The sequence below is a fragment of the Pelophylax lessonae genome, assembly GCF_965119305.1.
Source record: "Pelophylax lessonae genome assembly, chromosome: 10".
Classification (NCBI taxonomy): Eukaryota; Metazoa; Chordata; class Amphibia; order Anura; family Ranidae; genus Pelophylax; species Pelophylax lessonae.
In genome coordinates, this window is record NC_138777.1 from 78,051,926 (window position 1) to 78,071,343 (window position 19,418).

The following is a 19,418-nucleotide window of genomic DNA, read 5'->3' on the forward strand; positions in this document are numbered from 1 at the left end:
GTCCTCTATTGGGCTCTGTGCTCACTGCCCGGCACTGTGAAGCTTGAATAGCATTTGCCACTGAACACCAGAATTGGCAGGTCTGCCACTGGCGCCCTGTGCTTTTCACAGATGACAGCAGCTTCACCCTGTGACAGATGTGAAATGGTCTGGAGAAGCCATCGAGAAAGTTATGCTGCCTGTAACATCGCTCGGCATGACCGGTTTGGTGGTGGGTCAGTGATAGTCTGGGGAGGCATATCTATGGAGGGACACAAAGACCCCTACAGGCTGGACAATGGCACCCTGACTGCCATTAGGTATCGGGATGAAATCCTTGGACCCATTGTCAGACCCTACGCTGGTGTAGTGGGTCCTGGGATCTTTCTGGTGAACGGCAAGGCCGGGCCTCATGTGGTGACAGTATGCAGCCAGTTCCTGGAGGATGAAAGAATTGATGCCAATGAATAGCCACCATGCTCTCCTGACCCAAATCCAATAGAACACCTCTGGGACATTATGTTTCGGTCCATCCGACACTGCCAGGTTACACCTCAGTCTGTTCAGGAGCTCAGAGATGCCTGGTCCAGATCTGGGAGGAAATACCCCAGGACACCATCTGTCATCTCATTAGGAGCATGCCCAGACATTGTCAGGCATGCATGCAAGCATGTGGGGGCCAAACAAACTCCTGAGCACCATTTTGAGTTGCTGAAATGAAATGTCAGCAAAATAGACTAGCCTGCTTCATCAATTTTTCACTTTGATTTTCACTTTGATTTTGAATTCAGCCCTCTGTAGGTTGATAAATTTAATTTCCAACAAACAATGTGGCATCCTTTCATTCCTAACACATTGCCCAGTCCATATCAGCATAGATATCCAGTATGATAATTTTCCCCATTGAGATCTGATGTGTTTTCAAAGTGTTCCTTTAATTTTTTTGAGCAGTGTAGAGGTCTATGGCAAAGAGCAGCTAACCTGCAGGAAAGACACAGGTGCACTGCGCTGCACCCACGGTCCGAGTAAACCGCAGCGCAACAGTGTCAAAGCAGCTTTAGGCCCCTTTCACATGATCGGTCCAATCAGCTGAAATATGGTTTCAGTTTGTTAATATATCTAAATCTGTTAGTACATCTAACATTCCCCGTCCCCCAGACTGACAATGCTGCAGTCCAAAGGTGTCTTTTGCTCCTACATCCAGAGTGGTGGCACTCTAGGATTTGTGTTACTGGGCAGATCACAAGGGGAAAACTGAGGTGAAAAAGCTAAAAAAGAAAACTAATGAAGCCACCACATCTAATAATTGGTAAGCTGCAATATATTACATTTGTGGTCTTGGGTTAAATGCTGATTTAAAGCGATTTCAAATAAATAACAAACATGTCATACTTACCTGCTATGTGCAATGATAGATCAGCTCTGAGCCTCCTCTTCTGGGGTCCCCCCCGGGTGCTTTGGGCTTTTCCTCTTCTCCATGTGCCACCACAGAAAGCCACTTTTTATGGTGGCACGTCTGCAGGCTCAATCCTGAGCCATGCACTGTGTATCCATTGGCACACACAGTGCGGCTCGGCCCTGTCCCCCGTTTCCTCGTCACTGAGTTTGATTGACAGCAGCAGAAGCCAATGGCTCCCGGCTGCTCTTGCTGAGTCCAGTGAGGAGGGAGAGGGTGAGAGCAGGGCTGGATCCAAAACCACTTGAGCTATCCTGCAAGGAAGCTGTGACTGCAGACCCCCAATCATATTCAGCCCAACCCACAGTGACACACAAACACTTGCTGCGGCTGTCAGTTCAGACTGTATGTAATCCTCTCCTAATGAACAGTATTGTTATCTGCATGTGGATAATGAAGGTCGAATATGCTCCACCACTCATCCCATCCTCTGTGTCCACCCCACACTTTAACCCCCGGGTGTGCAATGCATGCCAACACTGCAAGATAGCTGTAGGCGAGAACCAGTTTGTGTGGAGCTCGGGGGAGAGAAGAGAGTAAGAGAAAACCTGGAATTCGCAAATCACCAGTGCAAGATGTCTAGGTACTAGAAGTGTGAGGAGTGGGCAGTAGTGCATTAGAAGGGCACCATGAACTCCAAAGGAGGGACTGTCCCCTTGGAAGATGCAGGTAAATTTCTCCGGCTGGCGACCCACCTGTAGTAGGGCACACTGTCTGACACTGGTGGTAGCATGTGTAGCACCCTTGTCCTAAGCAGGGTTGCTAGTAAATTTATTTGTGCTAGGTGGTAGCTAACCTGGCTGATTTATAGTCTTGTGGTCATTGGATTTCCCTCCTAATCCTGGTTTGGCTGTAATTCTCCTTTCTGTCAGTAGGTGGCACTGTTACCTTTGGCATTAGTGTGATGAATTACAGTGAGTCAGGTTATGAATATGTATGTTCTTTCAGCCAATCAATAGCGGGGAGGCTATTTATTTGGAGGAAGTCAGGTGATCTGTCTCTCTTGTGTGAGGAACAGCTGCTGCTGGATAGGCCTGCAGCCTGAGGCCTAGCCATGTGCTAAGGGCTCTGGAAGGGAGAGCCTGCACACTGCCTGGAAGCATGAAGGAAAGGATGGAGACCTGAGATGAAGTACCAGAGGTGATGCTGCCATGTGTTAAAGAGCCTGGGAAAGCGTCAAGATGGAGCCATCCACAGAATTCCTGCACCTTCTGTGAGTTACATACTGTTGCCATAGGAGACTGGACCTAGAGGAGAAGTGTTGCCTCCCAGGTCAGTCCACAGTTTAAGTACAGATTGCTATACGAAACTGGACCTAGGGGAGAGGAGTTGCCTCCCAGGTCAGTTCACAGCTTGAAGGATCTTTTTCTGTACCGCTGTCTGCCTACTCTACATTTTTGTCTGCCAATCTGCCATTTTTCACTAAGGGTGTATAGTGCCGTACCCCTTTCTCCCATTTTTCTTCCTGTTGTGAGAAATAAAATTTCTCACAACAGGAACAAAATAGAATAAAATTATGAATTTGTTTAGGCATAACAGTGACTGGCGCCCATCTTTCTATCTTGTTCCCCACCCACCATGCCTAGTAATTTGTATCCTGAGGAGCGATATTGGCCCTCCCTGTCTCTGGGGGTCACCACTAGGGATGATCGAACTTTTCAAAAGTTCGGTTCGACCAGAACAATCGAACTTCCCGAAAGTTCGGCCCGGATTTCAGAACCCCATTGAAATCAATGGGACCCGAACTTCGGTAATCAAAAAACACCATTTTGAAGCCCTAAAACCCAATAAATGCCACTAAAAAGTGCCTAGGGTTCTGGGTCATGCCCCAGGGACTATTAATCACACAAAAAAAGTTCTTAAAAATTGTAATTTTTGATAGAGAGCCAATTATTGAAAAAATTATTGAATTTGAATTTAGTGTCTGGGGGGTCTAAAAAGTGTACCTGTGAAGTTTCAGCTCTGTAGCATGTCCAGAACCAGAAAAAAAAAGTTAGTTTGTATTAGAATTGCAATAGAACAGGATAGTGGCTCCGCTATTTTCACACCTTGCCGGTTTTGTAGCAGGCGTTTTTTTGGGGGTCTTTGGAGGCAGGCATAACATCAGAACTTCTGTGTAGGGGTATATATACACACACACATGTATGTATGTATATATACACATACACATATATAGGTGTGAAAGTAGCAGAACACTATGCTTGCGCTAATGAAATAATTAACACCCATATGGCTTCTCTCCTTTCACACCTATATGTGTGTATGTGTATAAATACATATAAGTGTGTGTGTATATGTACCCCTATACAGAATTTCAGATGTTTTGGGCATTTTTGGGGGTCTTTGAAGGCAGGCAAAACATCTGAAATTCTGTATAGGGGTATATACACACACACTTATATGTATTTATACACATACACATATATAGGTGTTATAGCAGAGAAGCCATATGGGTGTTAATTATTTCATTAGCGCAAGCATATGTTTCTGCTACTTTCACACCTATATATGTGTATGTGTATATATACATACATGTGTGTATATATACCCCTACACAGAAGTTCAGATGTCATGCCTGACTCCGAACATGTCCTCAAAAAAGCCCAATAAACACCTGCAACAAAAAGCAGGGTGACAGGGACGAAGCCACTATCTGGTTCTATAAGTGTTCTAAGAGAAACAATCTTTTCTCTATAGCGGTCACCCTGACATGGAAGGATTTTGTCACCCTGCCATAGCAATCAGAGTCAGTTAACCCTACACTACACTACGGTCCCCTTACACTTAACACTTTCCCTACAGAAACTAGATTATTAAATCTAACTATAGTGGAAAATAGTACCCTAACTACACTAGATATCCCTTTCCTCACACTAATAATTGCTAAATGACACTTTGAGAGCAGAAGTAACAGAACTGCTTCCACTCTCTTCCACAGCCCTGTATTAAAATGGTAGAGATTTGGAGGGGCTATCTTATATACTGGGGGGCGTATTCACTAATGATTGGCCTCTGGACCCCCTAGTCACTCCAATCACACTCCTATCATTCTCCTGCCCCCTCAATTGGCTTTTACTGATGGTTCTGGTCCAATCACGGGCTTTTAAAGCCCAGTTCCTGTCCCATTGCACTTTGGTCGGTTCTGGTTGCCGAATTCCGAACTTTTTCAGCAAAAAGTTCAGAATTCGGCCGAACCTCGAACAGTCAATGTTCGGGTCGAACCGATGGTCAACCCGAACCGTTCGATCATCCCTAGTCACCACCAGGCCTCTGGAAGTTGGGGAGGGCTCTACATTTTGGTGCCCAACGTGGGGCTCGATGTTATTTTTGCTTTGGTTGCCCCTAGCAACAGACTGCAACTACACAGGAATTTCATTTGGCTCCGTGGGAAAGTGGCAAGTAACATCTTCATGCTTCAGTAACTGTGCTATTGTCCTTTTGAACCATGTGGGGAAGAACCTAATTGTCTTTTTGCTCTTGGGAGAGTGTCAGCCTGGTCTTTTGTCACTTTATGGCAGTGCTGAAGGGGTTAAGGCAGACTCCAGAAGAATTTTGGTGCGCTGCTGGAAGAAAGAGGCGGGCGCTAAAGTTCCTGCAGAGCAGACGGACCAATCCCTTGGCAGGGGGAGGGGTTACTGCTCCCACGTGGAGAAGTTTGAACTGCGGCTGTATGCACAGTCATCTTTGATCCAACTGCTGTGATTGTTACAGAAGGAAACAAGTGCTGAATACGTCCGGGTTCATCCATCCTGCCTCGGCTGAGTCTGATCCGAGGGTCATCGCCAGTCTTTTCGTGTCCACCACCGCTGCTGCAGTGGAAGTGTTAGTTCCCACTGCCATTGTCTACTGTGAGTCTTCCGCAGCCATCACTAGCTCTGATCAGTTGGTGTCTGCAGCATCAGTTGTCCTGGAGGAAATCAGAGTGCCTACATCACTATCTGCCGGGCTAGGCATGCCTGTTTGTCCCGCGGCCTTGGGAAGAGTTGATCCAGTGTCTTTCCACACCGATAAGGAAACAAATTGTATCAGCGCAAAATACCAATATAATACTATATAAAAGCAGCTGGCACTCAAGGTCAATCTACATCCAACAGACAGTACTATTAAAAATCAATTAGTGCAGTGCTATATGAAAGAACATGTCCAATCAAGAAAAGTCCATGCATAATCAAGAAAGTCCATGCAATAGGTAACTAGAATACCGTCTGGAATCGTCCCTCAGCTTCAGACCCAGACAAGGCAGGCCATTCACGATTGCAATAACCCCACACGTTCAGCTCAGGCAGAAAGCATAAAGCAGATCATGTTGAAGTATTGTCAAACAGTTTTTATTTAAAAGACAAATTGCGCCTCTTACTTGCAAAAGCACTGAGCCCAGTGCTAGGTAAAACAGCTTGTTTATAGGGTATTCTGTGAGACAGTGGGTGACGTCACGACTCCTCCTACCCTCCGTACACATTACGTCCCAAGAGGAAGGAACTTTGTCAGCGGAGTACGGAAAGAGAGACGGCACCCGCATAAGAAGGTAGACCAGAGTGGTGATTGGCTAAAGTGTTTTATGAAACCATGGCGATCAGTAGGCTTTGTCCTTTTCAGAACCCGGAAAGGGAACAGGCTCTCCGCAGTGACACGGAAGACACTGAATTGCCAATGGAAGAGGAGAAAAAACCTTCTTACTAGGAAATGACACCCTACCTACCACCGTCATTACTGGCGCTATCAAGTATTAAAATATATTACATTTTTTAAACTCCATTAATATAAGGAGTACACAATTACAATAAAAGAACAGATAATAAAATAATCATCTTAAAAAAAAAGGGATAAATAGATAAAATATCTCCAAACGAGGAGAGGACATTAGTCAAACCCGCTGTCTCACAGATCACAATATACTGTAATAAATTAACGGTCAGAGATAAAGCAATTTAAGTCAAAGTCAACGTTTAACCCTCTCGGGACCGCCACTTTTGTTTCATAGATCCAGTAAGACTCTCGTTGACTCAACTGTCTTATAAAATTGCCACCTCTCCAGTGTTTTTTAACCTTTTCTAGCCCCCAGAATTTTAGACTTTGTGGGTCCCTATTGTGACACAATCTAAAATGCTGGGATACTTAGTGTATCTTAAGGCCTTTCTTAATATTATTCATGTGCTCGACCACACGGACCTGCAGTGCTCTAGAAGTGCATCCAATGTACTGCAAACCGCAGCGGCACTCAAGCATATATACTACCCGGTAGAGCCGTGATCAAATCAGAAATTTTGTAAAGGAAAATGAAGAATCCCCACACACTAATAAAAAAAGCAGCTATAATAATAATAAGCTATAAATAATAATAATAATAAAGCCAACACCCATCTATAAAAAGAATATATATACAGTCAGGTCCATAAATATTGGGACATCAACACAATTCTAATCTTTCTGGCTCTATACACCACCACAAAGGATTTGAAATGAAACAAACAAGATTTAACTGCAGACTTTCAGCTTTAATTTGAGGGTATGTACATCCAAATCAGGTGAACGGTGTAGGAATTACAACAGTTTGTATATGTGCCTCCTACTTTTTAAGGGACCAAAAGTAAGGGACAGATTAACAATCATAAATCAAACTTTCACTTTTTAATACTTGGTTGCAAATCCTTTGCAGTCAATTACAGCCTGAAGTCTGGAATGCATAGACATCACCAGACGCTGGGTTTCAACTGTCTTCAGTTCCTGCTAGTTCTTGGGGCATTTTCCCTTCAGTTTTGTCTTCAGCAAGGGAAATGCATGCTCAATCGGATTCAGGTCAGGTGATTGACTTGGCCATTGCATAACATTCCACTTCTTTCCCTTAAAAAACTCTTTGGTTGCTTTCGCAGTATGCTTCGGGTCATTGTCCATCTGCACTGTGAAGCGCCGTCCAATGAGTTCTGAAGCATTTGGCTGAATATGAGCAGATAATATTGCCCGAAACACTTCAGAATTCATCCTGCTGCTTTTGTTAGCAGTCACATCATCAATAAATGCAAGAGAACCAGTTCCATTGGCAGCCATACATGCCCACGCCATGACACTACCACCACCATGCTTCACTGATGAGGTAGTATGCTTTAGATCACGAGCAGTTCTTTTCCTTCTCCATTCTCTTCTTTTCCCATCACTCTGGTACAACATGATCTTGGTCTCATCTGTCCATAGGCTGTTGTTCCAGAACTGTGAAGGCTTTTTTAGATGTTGTTTGGCAAACTCTAATCTGGCATTCCTGTTTTTGAGGCTTACCAATGATTTACATCTTGTGGTGAACCCTCTGTATTCACTCTGGTGAAGTCTTCTCTTGATTGTTGACTTTGACACACATACACCTACCTCCTGGAGAGTGTTTTCGATCTGGCCAACTGTTGTGAAGGGTGTTTTCTTCACCAGGGAAATAATTCTTCGGACATCCACCACAGTTGTTTTCCGTGGTCTTCCGGGTCTTTTGGTGTTGCTGAGCTCACCGGTGCGTTCTTTCTTTTTAAGAATGTTCCAAACAGTTGATTTGGCCACACCTAATGTTTTTGCTATCTCTCTGATGGGTTTGTTTTGTTTTTTCGGCCTAATAATGGCTTGCTTCACTGATAGTGACAGCTCTTTGGATCTCATATTGAGAGTTGACAGCAACAGATTCCAAATGCAAATAGCACACTTGAAATTAACTCTGGACCTTTTATCTGCTCCTTGTAAATTGGATAATGAGGGAATAACACACACCTGGCCATGGAACAGCTGAGCAGCCAATTGTCCCATTACTTTTGGTCCCTTAAAAAGTGGGAGGCACATATACAAACTGTTGTAATTCCTACACCTTTCACCTGAATTGGATGTAAATACCCTCAAATTAAAGCTGAAAGCCTGCAGTTAAAGCACATCTTGATTGTTTCATTTCAAATCCATTGTGGTGGTGTATAGAGCCAAAAAGATTAGAATTGTGTCAATGTCCCAATATTTATGGACCTGACTGGTTATATATATATATAAATACAGCACTGCAATTTTATATATATAGAAATTTTGTAAACCCTGCCAGTTGCTGAGGATACAAACTCCTTACGTTTTTTACAATTTACCCTAGACGTCCTGCATGCCACAAACTTCCCACAGGCATAAAGCCTGAGAGAAATGAGAATAATCTGTTCTCATTATAGATAGGGGGGTCAATGACCCCTGGCGCCACTCGGTCTCTCAAGGTAAGAGCTCTTTTATATACGAACTGCGGTCTGACTGGAAGAACGGGTTCTAATACTCTATTCTGTTTGAGAATGGCCCAGTGTTTTTCAATAATTTTTTAGATCTTTGTGTGCCACCGGGGTAGTATATATGCTCGAGTGCAGCTGCGGTTTGCAGTACATTGGACGCACTTCTAGAGCACTGCAGGTCCGCGTGGCTGAGCACATGAATAATATTTAGAAAGGCCTTAAGACACACTATGTATCACAGCATTTTAGATTGTGTCACAATAGGGACCCACGAAGTCTAAAATTCTGGGGGTTAGAAAAGGTTAAAAAAACACTGTAGAGGTAGCAATTTTATAAGACAGTTTAATCGACAGCGAAAGACAGCAGGTTTAACTAATGTCCTCTAATCTTTTTGAGACATTTTATCTATTTATCCCTCTTTTTTTATGATGATTATTTTATTATCTGTTCTTTTATTGTAATTGTGTACTCCTTATATTAATGGAGTTTAAAAAATGTAATATATTTTAATACATGATAGCATCAGTATTGACGGTGGTGTAGGGTGTCATTTCCTATTAAGAAGGTTTTTTCTCCTCTTCCATTGGCAATTCAGTGTCTACCGTGTCACTGTGGAGAGCCTGTTCCCTTTCGGGTTCCCGTAAAGGGCAGAGCGCCCTGATCGCCATGGTTTCATAAAACACTTTAGCCAATCACCGCTCTGGTCTATCTTCTTATGCGGGTGCCATCTCTCCTTCCGTACTCCACTAACAAAGTCCCTCTCCTTGGGACTTAATGCGTATGGAGTGTAGGAGGAGTCGTGATGTCTCACGGAATACCCTGTAAACAAGCTGTTTTACCTAGCACTGGGCTCAGTGCTTTTGCAAGTAAGAGGCACAATTTGTGTTTTAAATAAAAACTGTTTTACAATACTTCACCATGATCTGCTTTATACTCTCTGCCTCAGCTGAACGTGTGGGGTTATTGCAATCGTGAATGGTCTGCCTTGTCTGGGTCCGAAACTTAGGGGCTGTTCCGGACGGTATTCCAGTTACCTATTATCCTGCTCTGGAGGGATTTAAAGCACACATGACCCACTGTTAGCTCAGGGGTCCAGTAGCAAGGTGAGATACAAGGTGAGCATATTTAGTGGAGGATTTGCATGTTCTCATAACATCAAAGTTTATGGGATCCATCAGATGATATATGTCAGAGCACTTTTTCTGCACGGGCTCCTTTTGCATGGACCTTCTCGATTGTGCATGGACTTTTCTTGATTGGACATGTTCTTGCCACACCGATGTCTGAAGCTGGTAAGCCTAACCGGTATAGAGAATGTGCAGAAAAAGTGATAACCGTTTATGTAACTTCTGTGATGTGCATTTTTGTGAAGATATCTAAGTTGCTGCGGTTACAGCGAGTGTCACCAAGTGATGGTCTTGACACTTATTGCCTGTGGGAATTGCTGGTCCTGTCTTGAAGAAAATACCCACTGCAATTATTGTTGCTGTTCCAGAAAAGAAAATGCACATAGTTCTGCAAGAAGTTGTTCTTCACCTGAAAAAATCTTACTACGGGGACACTCCTATTTGTGCTATTTACTGCTGGATTGTACTCCTGATACCAGCAGTTACAGGAAGTGCCCTGAAAAGTGACATGCTGACCTGTTGCACTTGATTGTCAGTGTGTCCTGCCATAGAGAGTCTGAGGTGTGATTACATATGCAGTGGGACTTTGCTGCTCCAGAAGATGGATCAGAAGGGTTCATCATCATTACAGTCCCAGCCCTTGCATATTTGTGTGACTGCTCAAGTGTTAGTTCCCGGGATCGGGGATCCAACGGAAAAGTTGTTGCTACCAATGGGTGTCGGTGATAGATGACTCCCATTCATATCACACTTGAGTTTCATGTTCCTCAAGTACAAGGAAAAGTACCTGCTGGACTTTGGTGTGACAGAGACAATGTGATATTTAGCTAGCTATTCAGGTAGGCTGTGCTGTGGCAAATGGGCAAGTCTTTTACCTGCAATCTGAAACCTATGGACTGAAAATGTCTGCATGCAAACTTTCTCTGTCTTGCTGCCACCAGATGGCGTGACCGTGCCAATCTGGGTAAGCAGTAAATTCTGTGCTTTAATTAAGGTTTGCCAAGTGAACCTTACTTTCAAATGTGTTGAAATGCTTTTGGGAAAATGTGTCACTCTCAAGGGAGTGGGGCCTTTTTCATAATGTTGGTAGTTCCATGTACAGTGATTTACTAAAAGAGTATAGTATTAGTTAGATAGACAGTAAGGGTAAATTGTAATTTGTCTAGGATGTTAACAAGTGGCTGAGGAGCTGGTGTAGTAAGGAGGGTTATAGGTTCCTGGAGATCTGGGCCGACTTCTCAGTCGGCTACCGGCTCTTTAGTAGGGACGTATTGCACCTAAATGGGGAGGGTGCAATCATACTGGGTGTGAAGATGGCCAACAAGTTAGAAGGGCCTTTTAAATTAGGTGATGGGGGGGAGGGTACAGATGTAGAATTAGCCAGCGGGGAGCAAGGTTCAGCGGGCACAAATGGGGACATTAGCAGTAGGGCACTCAGAGTTCCTAAATCCAAGGTGGGTATGGGGAAAGATCACACTAAAAACAACATCAAACAAGGATATAGTATGCATCTGGTCAAAATTATGAGGGTTGTATACCAATGCTAGAAGCCTGGCCAAAAATATGGGAGAGCTGGAGCTGCTGATGTATGAGGAGGACTTAGATTTTGTGGGGATTACAGAGATTTGGTTTGACAACTCTCATGATTGGCTTGCGACCATTCAGGGGTATTCCCTTTATCGCAGAGATAGAAAAGGTAAAAAGGGGGAGGGGTATTTCTGTATATTAAGAATAATGTACAGGTAAATATGAGGGATGATATTAATAATGGAGCTATGGATGAGGCAGAATCTCTATGGGTAGAACTTCAAAGGGAAGGCACTATGGGGCAAGTAATATTGGGCGTATGCTAAAGGCCCCCCCAACCAGAGGGAGGAGGTGGAGGCGGACCTCCTTTCACAGATTGGATTGGCAGCAAGGATGGGAAATGTCTTTATAATGGGAGACTTTAATTATCCAGATATAGACTGGGCGGAAGGAACCTCACATTCATCTGAGGCCCGGCAGTTCCTAAATGTTTTGCAGGACAATTTTATGGGTCAGATGGTAAACGCACCGACAAGAAACGATGCGGTACTTGACCTACTGATTACCAACAAAACAGACCTGCTCACGGATATAGAAATAAAGGACAACTTAGGAAAACGGTGACCATAGGTCAATTAGTTTCAGTATTAATCATGGAAATAGGAAACACAAGGGTAATATAAGGACACTGAATTTCATAAGAGCCAATTTCCCAAAACTGCGCTATTTGCTAGAAAATATCACATGGGATAGAACCCTGGGAACAAAAAACATGGAGGAAAAATGGGAGTGCTTCAAGAGCATACTAAACAAACGGATTGGCCAGTGCATTCCAAAGGGAAATAAATTTAAAAGAGCAAAAATAAACCCTGGGTGGCTAAACTCCAACATAAAAATGCATATTAATACTAAAGGAAAGGCCTTCAAAAAATACAAGGCGGAGGGATCACTGGCAGCATTCAAGCATTACAAAGAGTGTAATAAGAAATGTAAAGGCAAAATCAAGGCAGCTAAAATAGAACATGAGAGACATATAGCGGAAGAGAGTAAAAAAAAAACAAGAAATTCTTTAAGTATATAAATAGTAAGAAAGCAAGTTCAGAACACATTGGCCCCATAAAAGATGATGAAGGAAATCTGGCCTCAGAGGACAGAGAGAAGGCAAAAGTGTTAAATCATTTCTTCTCTTCAGTCTTAAAAAAGAATTGGGGGGCTACACTAACCCAGCTTGTAATGCTAAACTAAATAATACACCTCAAGAAGTACCCCCATGGCTAACAGAAGATAGACTTAGAACGAAACTAGAGAAACTTAAAATAAATAAATCACTGGGACCGGATGGCTTGCACCTGAGGGTTCTTAAAGAGCTCAGCCAGGTAATAGCCAGACCATTATTCATGATCTTTAAGGATAGTCTACAGACGGGTATGGTGCCAGCCGATTGGGAAAAAGCCAATGTGGTACCAATATTTAAAAAAGGGCCAAGATATATCCCAGGTAACTATAGGCCGGTCAGCCTAACATCAGTAGTCTGCAAGATTTTGGAGGGGATGTTAAGAGATTACTTACAAGACTTCAGTAATGAATACGGTATTATTAATAGTAATCAGCATGGATTCATGAAAAACCGTTCTTGCCAGACTAATCTATTAACCCTCTACGATTAAGTGAGTTGCCATTTAGATAAAGGAAGGCCTGTGGATGTGGTGTATCTGGACTTTGCAAAGGCATTTGACACAGTTCTCCACAAACGCTTACTGTACAAACTAAGGAAGGTAGGTATGGACCATAGGGTGAGTACCTGGATAGAGAACTGGCTCCAGGGGAGAGTACAGAGGGTGGTGATAAACGGGGAGTACTCGGATTGGTCGGGTGTGGAAAGTGGGGTCCCCCAAGGTTCTGTCCTGGGACCAATCCTGTTTAATTTAATCATAAACAACCTAGAGGAGGGAATATCTAGCACAATCTCGGTATTTGCCGATGATACTAAACTAAGCATGCCAATATCTTCGAAGCAGGATGTGGAAACCTTAAAAGAGGGCCTGAACAAAATAATGGGGTGGGCAACTACATGGCAGATGAGGTTTAATGTTGAAAAATGTAAAGTAATGCATTTGGGCGTCAGAAACACGAAAGCAAGCTACTCACTAGGGGGGGGGGACCTCTGGGTGAATTTAAGATGGAAAAGGACCTGGGGGTATTGTGGACAACAGGCTTGGCAGTGGCATGCAATGCCAAGCTGCTGCAAGCAAAGCCAACAAAATACTGGCATGTATAAAAAAGGGGATTCACTCCAAAAATAAAGAGATTATTTTCCCAATCTACAAGTCCCTGGTCCGGCCACACCTGGAGTATGCCGTCCAGTTCTGGGCACTGGTCCTCAGGAAAGGATGTGCTGGAACTGGAGAGAGTCCAGAGTAGGGCAACATAAATAATTAGGGGAATGGAGGACATCAGCTATGAGGAAAGACTCTGGGCTCTGGGCTTATTCTCTCTGGAGAAGAGATGCTTAAGGGGGGATATGATATCAATGTACAAATACTGTACTGGTGAGGACCCTGGCATAAGGAACAACCTTTTCAGAGAAAGGGAATACAATAAGACACAGGGCCACTCACTAAAACTAGAGGAAAAACGGTTTAACCTAAATATGTAAGGGGTTCTTTACTGTCAGAGCAGTAAGGATGTGGAATTCTCTTCCACAAGCAGTAGTATCAGCAGGGAGCATCGATAGCTTTAAAAAACTATTAGATGGGCCCCTTAAAGACCACAACATACAGGGGTATACAATGTATGTTTAACATCAAACACACACACGCACATCATAGGTTGAACTGGATGGACTGATGTCTTTTTTCAACCTCACAAACTATGGAACTATGTAACTATGTCTATTGCTTTTTTCATATGCTTTCATGTGGAATGCCACAGGTATTTGTACTCCACAGTTTGGTCTTTCCTCTTACCCTTCCCTATCCACATTTTGACAGGACATCCACTCTCAGGCTTGAGAGCATATGTTTTTTTGCAGACTCTGAGGACTTCGTGTCCTTGGCAGGGGGAGAATGTAGCACTCATGTCCAAAGCAGGGTTGTTAGTAAATTTAGTTGTGCTAAAGATAAAAAGCCTTCTGTATGTCGCACCCCCCCCCAGCACCCCCTAATACTTACCTGTGCCCCCTCTCCATTCAGTGATGTCCACGAGTCCCGTCCTGGGACTCTACCTCTTGATTGTCTGAGAAACAGCCGCGACGCCATTGGCTCGGAAAGCAACTCTGTGTCTGAATGGATACACAGAGCTGCAGCTCAGCTCGGGTCCCCTCATAGCAAGCTGCTTGCTGTGGGGGCACTCAATAAGAGGGAGGGGCCAGGAGCAGGAAAGAGGGACTCGTGAAGAAGAGGATCCGGATGGTAAGTATAACATGTTTGTGAAAAAAAACAAGACTTTACAATCACTTTAAGGTTGTCAATAAAATGCGCTGTCGTTAAATGTGCCATATTTTGACAGTAAAAAAGTTGTGGGGTGTTGGCAACCCTGAGTGCGAGGACAGGAAATAACATTATCACTAAGAACAAAAGCTATTAAAGGCATTTCAAATTAAAAATTAATCACAAATTATATTATACAGGTGTACAGGACTATAAAGAGATAAAAAGATGATAAAAAGAGAGTTAAGTTAAGCGGTTCAATAGTCAACTTGTCGACATTCAGCCTGTGTGTATGGCAGCCGGTCCAACAGAAGTCAGACGTTCCCTCGGCTTCTGTCGAAGGCTCATGCCTGAAAACAGTCTGCCAACCGAAGTGTTCTGGCGGGGCGGCCACCCCCCTGTCCGAACACAATAGCACAGCAGGGGAGGTCACTGTACTAACATTGGATTGTTAGTACAGCAGCTCTGATCTGAGCTAGTAGTGTGTACGGGGCTTTAGGCATTAACCACTTGCCGACCGCCGCACGACTATATACTGCTGCAGTCTTGCGCTCCTGGGCAAAGCGACGTACCGGTACGTCGCTCACCCACGAGCCTCTAGGGGGGCGACCGCGCGCCGCCGGGGATGACCGCGTGCCGCCAGGGGGGCCGGTGGCGCGCTCGCGCCCCCATTCGTTCCCTGACATCCCCGCGCGAGTGACCGGTGGCTATGATGGAGAGCGAGAAAGGCAGGCGGCTAATGTAAACAAAGCCGCCTGTCATTCTCCCTGGTATAACTGCAGAGACTATACGATCCTGCTATGTAGGATTGTATGTCTCTGTGGTTACATCACAAGCCACACCCCTTGACAGTTAGAATCACGCCCCTAGGGACACACTTAACCCCTTGATCACTAATAAAGTTAACCCCTTCTCTGCCAGTGTAATTTTTACAGTAACAGTGCATATTTATAGCACTGATTACTGTAGTAATGTCACTGGTACCCCCAAAAGTATCAAAAATGTCAGTCAGGGGTCCGATCAGTCCGCCGCAATGTCGCAGTCCCGCAAAAAAAAATCGCAGATCACCGCCATTACTAGTTAAAGAAAAAAACAATAAAAATTACATAAATCTTTCCCGTCGTTAGTAAACGCAATAACTTTTGCGCAAACCAATCAAAATCTGCTTATTGTGATTTTTTTTACCAAAAATATGTAGCAGTAAACAAATTGGCCTACAATGTTAAAAAATTTATTTTTTAATTTTTTTTTTGAGAATTTCATATAAAAAAATGTGAAAAATATTGTTATTTTTTCAAAATTGTTGCTCTTTTTTTGTTTATAGTGCAAAAACTAAAAATCGCACAGGTGATCAAATACCACCAAAAGAAAGCTCTGTTTGTGGGGAAAAAAGGACGTCAATTTTATTTGGGTACAGCGTCACACGACCGCGCAATTTTCCGTTAAAATCACACAGTGCCGAAAGGCCAAAATAGGCCTTGGTCTTTGAGCAGCCAAATCCTCCGGATAAGAAGCATTTAGGAGAACTGATCTAAGAATTTCTTTTATTCTCCACCCTAATCATAATGCCTGACTTGGACTTCTGTCTCCATCTTACCTCAAACACTTTCAGAGTGCGGGATAGTGAAGAAGGTTTGTTTCCTTTGAGAGAGAAGAGTAGGTTGACAATGGCTTTGCCATCTTTTTCCTCGAATACCAAAGAGTCAGAGCATTCCGCTGCTTCTGCTGCCGCTGCTGCTGCTTCCCGTTCCTTCCGTGCATCTTCTATCAAACTCTGCCTCCTGCCCAAGAATCGGGGAGACTGGAAAGGCAATAATAAAAAATAAAAAAAATTGTAAGCAAAAAAAATTTTTTTTTTTTTAATTTAGATTAATTATTATACAGTATGTTCATGTAAAGGTTCAACTGTATAAATCATGAGAATAAAATACAGAATATAGGTTAAATCAATTAATAAACTACTACTGATATCTTGAAACAGTCTGCTTAGTTTCCCATCAAAGTACATGTAAACCAAAACACTTAAATATCATATAAACTTTAACACATTAATATAATTTCCTTAATATAATTTCGCTTCGATTTCCAAACTGTAACCTTTGTTAAAATGTCTTTCCTGTTATAGGGTGACAGTGCTTTGTCCCCATTTCCCAATTGTGCTCCTGCATTGTCAACCTATCACAAAAGGCTTCTTGGACTACAAGTGGTTTCATCTCACATGACAATTTTTTTTAATTGTTTCTATTTAGAGGTGTATCTAGGGTAGTTCAGATTACATTATTTAATTTTCTTTGTATATGGGTTTTTCCTATATATTAATTTGATTTTTCAATCTAAGTTTTTACCCTGTCTGGGATTTTTATCTGTGTAAAAATGAAAATAATACAAGGGGACATCCTTGGCACAAACACAGATTCAAGAAGGTTGAAAGGAGTTACTTTTTTGGTAGCTATTTTTTGCCAATTGCACCTTTAAATCCACCAAAACCTTTTTACATCTTACAGAAATCTCCCTATTTACACTGACATTTCTGAGAAAAAAATAATAATAATATGGGAAAAGGAAGCGCAACCTCTTCAAAAAAGTTTCGAGCAACCTTGGCTCTTTTCTAGAGAGTGTAACATTCATTGGATCCAAGCAACAGATGACACGTCCAACAGAGTATATACAAAATAATACAATAAAAGGAAACCCTATAAGTCCCCTTCAATACTAAGTTCTACTGTTCATATCTTAGTAAGCATCCACACATCCAGCATATATGTCCAACCTATATATACGCCTATAATGCACCTATGTTTCTTTCATGCATGGGCATGCGTCCATGTATACTACATACCCTAGGTCATTCCTTCCACCATCCTCTCTCTTAGCAGTTAACTTACAATATGCCTGTTTGTTTCACATTAACTAAGATGTAGAGGAAGCTGACTGGTTGATCAAACATCTTTGAAGTTATTTGACAACTGCATACATAGTTTTTTCTTTAAAAGTCCTGAAATACTTCCTGCATTGTTTAACCACTTAATAACACACTATAGCCAAAGGACGGCTGCAGCTCTGTTGTTCCAGGAGGGCATCCATGCACGTCCTTCCGGAACCCAGCCCCCCCCTCTGTGATAGCGGTAAAAGGCCAACCACAGTGGCTCTTTTCTATGCAATCAGTTGGGTCCAATCACAGCTGATTACAATCTACACAGACTTGCCATTTATCAGCAGTACTTTCATCATGTGCTGTCACGGTGTGAGGAAAGAAGAGCTGGTAACTGGCAAATGTGACAGGGGACATGTACACAGATAATCAGGTCACTGATCATCAGTGCAGCCCCATCAGTTCCAGTCAGTGCCCATCAGTGCTGCCTATCAGTGCCCAACAGTGCTGCCTATCAGTGCTGCCCATCAGTGCCGCTTATCACTGCCCATCAGTGCTGCTTATCAGGGCTGCCTATCAGTGCTTCCTCATCAGTGCCGCCTGTCTGTGTCCATCAATGCCGCCTATGTGCCTCCTCATCAGTGTCATCTATCAGTAACCATCAGTGCCGCCAAGCAGTGCCTTCTCATCAGTGCCGTCTAACAGTAGCTCCTCATTAGTATCTCTTATCAGTGCCCATCAGTGCTGCTGATCAGTGCCTGTCATTACTACCTATCAGTGTCCATTAGTGTGCCTATCAGTGCTCATATGTGCCGCCTATCAGTGCCCATCAGTGACACATATTAGTGCAGCCTCATCAGGACCTCCTCATCAGTGCCCATTAGTGCCTCCCCATAAGTACCCATCAGTGCAGCCTATCATTGCCCATCAATGCAGCCTCATCAGCACACATCACTGAAGGAGGAAAAATTACTTATTTTCAAAATTTTAAAAACAGAAACTAAAAAAAACAATTTTGTTTCCAAAAATGTTGCTCTTTTTTTGTTTGTTTAGCATTAAAAAACTCAGTGGAGATAACAAAAAAAAAAAGAAAAAGAAATACCACCAAAAGAAAGCTCTAGTTGTGTGAAACAATTTCATATGGGTACAGTGTTTCATGACATTCAAAGTGCAACAGTACTGAAAGCTGAAAATTGGCCCGGGCAGGAAGGGAGTGAAAGTGCCCTGTATTAAAGTGGTTAAGGCAAATCACATTTTTTACCATCCTAAACAAGAAATGCCTAAGGCCCTTTCCATGTCTGTTTACCATATTAGTTAGGCAAATCAAATTTGAAACCCTTTATATATTTGTAAACAGGTTTCTCCATTGAAACACCTAAGGCACTATGTATAAGTGTCCATTCACACTAGTACGACTTGTCAGGCCACTTGGTCAGCCTGACAGGTCACGCACCATCGCGTCCCATAGTGTAGTACAGGAACGGTTCTAATAGGAGCGACACAAGTCGCTCCGACTTAGAAAAAGGGTCCTGTACAACTTCGGGGCAACCTGGAGCGACTTGCATAGACATTCATTTTATGAAGTCCGTGCAAGTCGTTCCGAAGTCGCGGTGCACGCGACTTCACAGGTCGCCCCGAAAGTCGTGCCGCTTCAGTGTGAGTAAACAATGTTTCTACAATTACAAACACTATAATCTGCTGGTGCCATTCATTATATTAGTTTTATTAAAGTAAGGCTTTGTCAAGTTACATTTGTTACCAAATTGTTGTCTGTCTGGTTATGTGTACAGTATCTATATTCAC

General features: G+C 43.0%; 1 protein-coding gene across 1 annotated transcript in view; it reads right to left on the reverse strand.

The window, feature by feature from the left end:
* TH (tyrosine hydroxylase) overlaps positions 1-19,418 on the reverse strand; it is a 113,506-nt gene that overhangs the window by 83,892 nt on the left and 10,196 nt on the right. Inside the window, exon 2 of the mRNA XM_082271093.1 lies at positions 16,341-16,544. Coding sequence (XP_082127219.1) covers positions 16,341-16,544 — 204 coding nt within the window. The remainder of the gene's footprint in view (positions 1-16,340; positions 16,545-19,418) is intronic.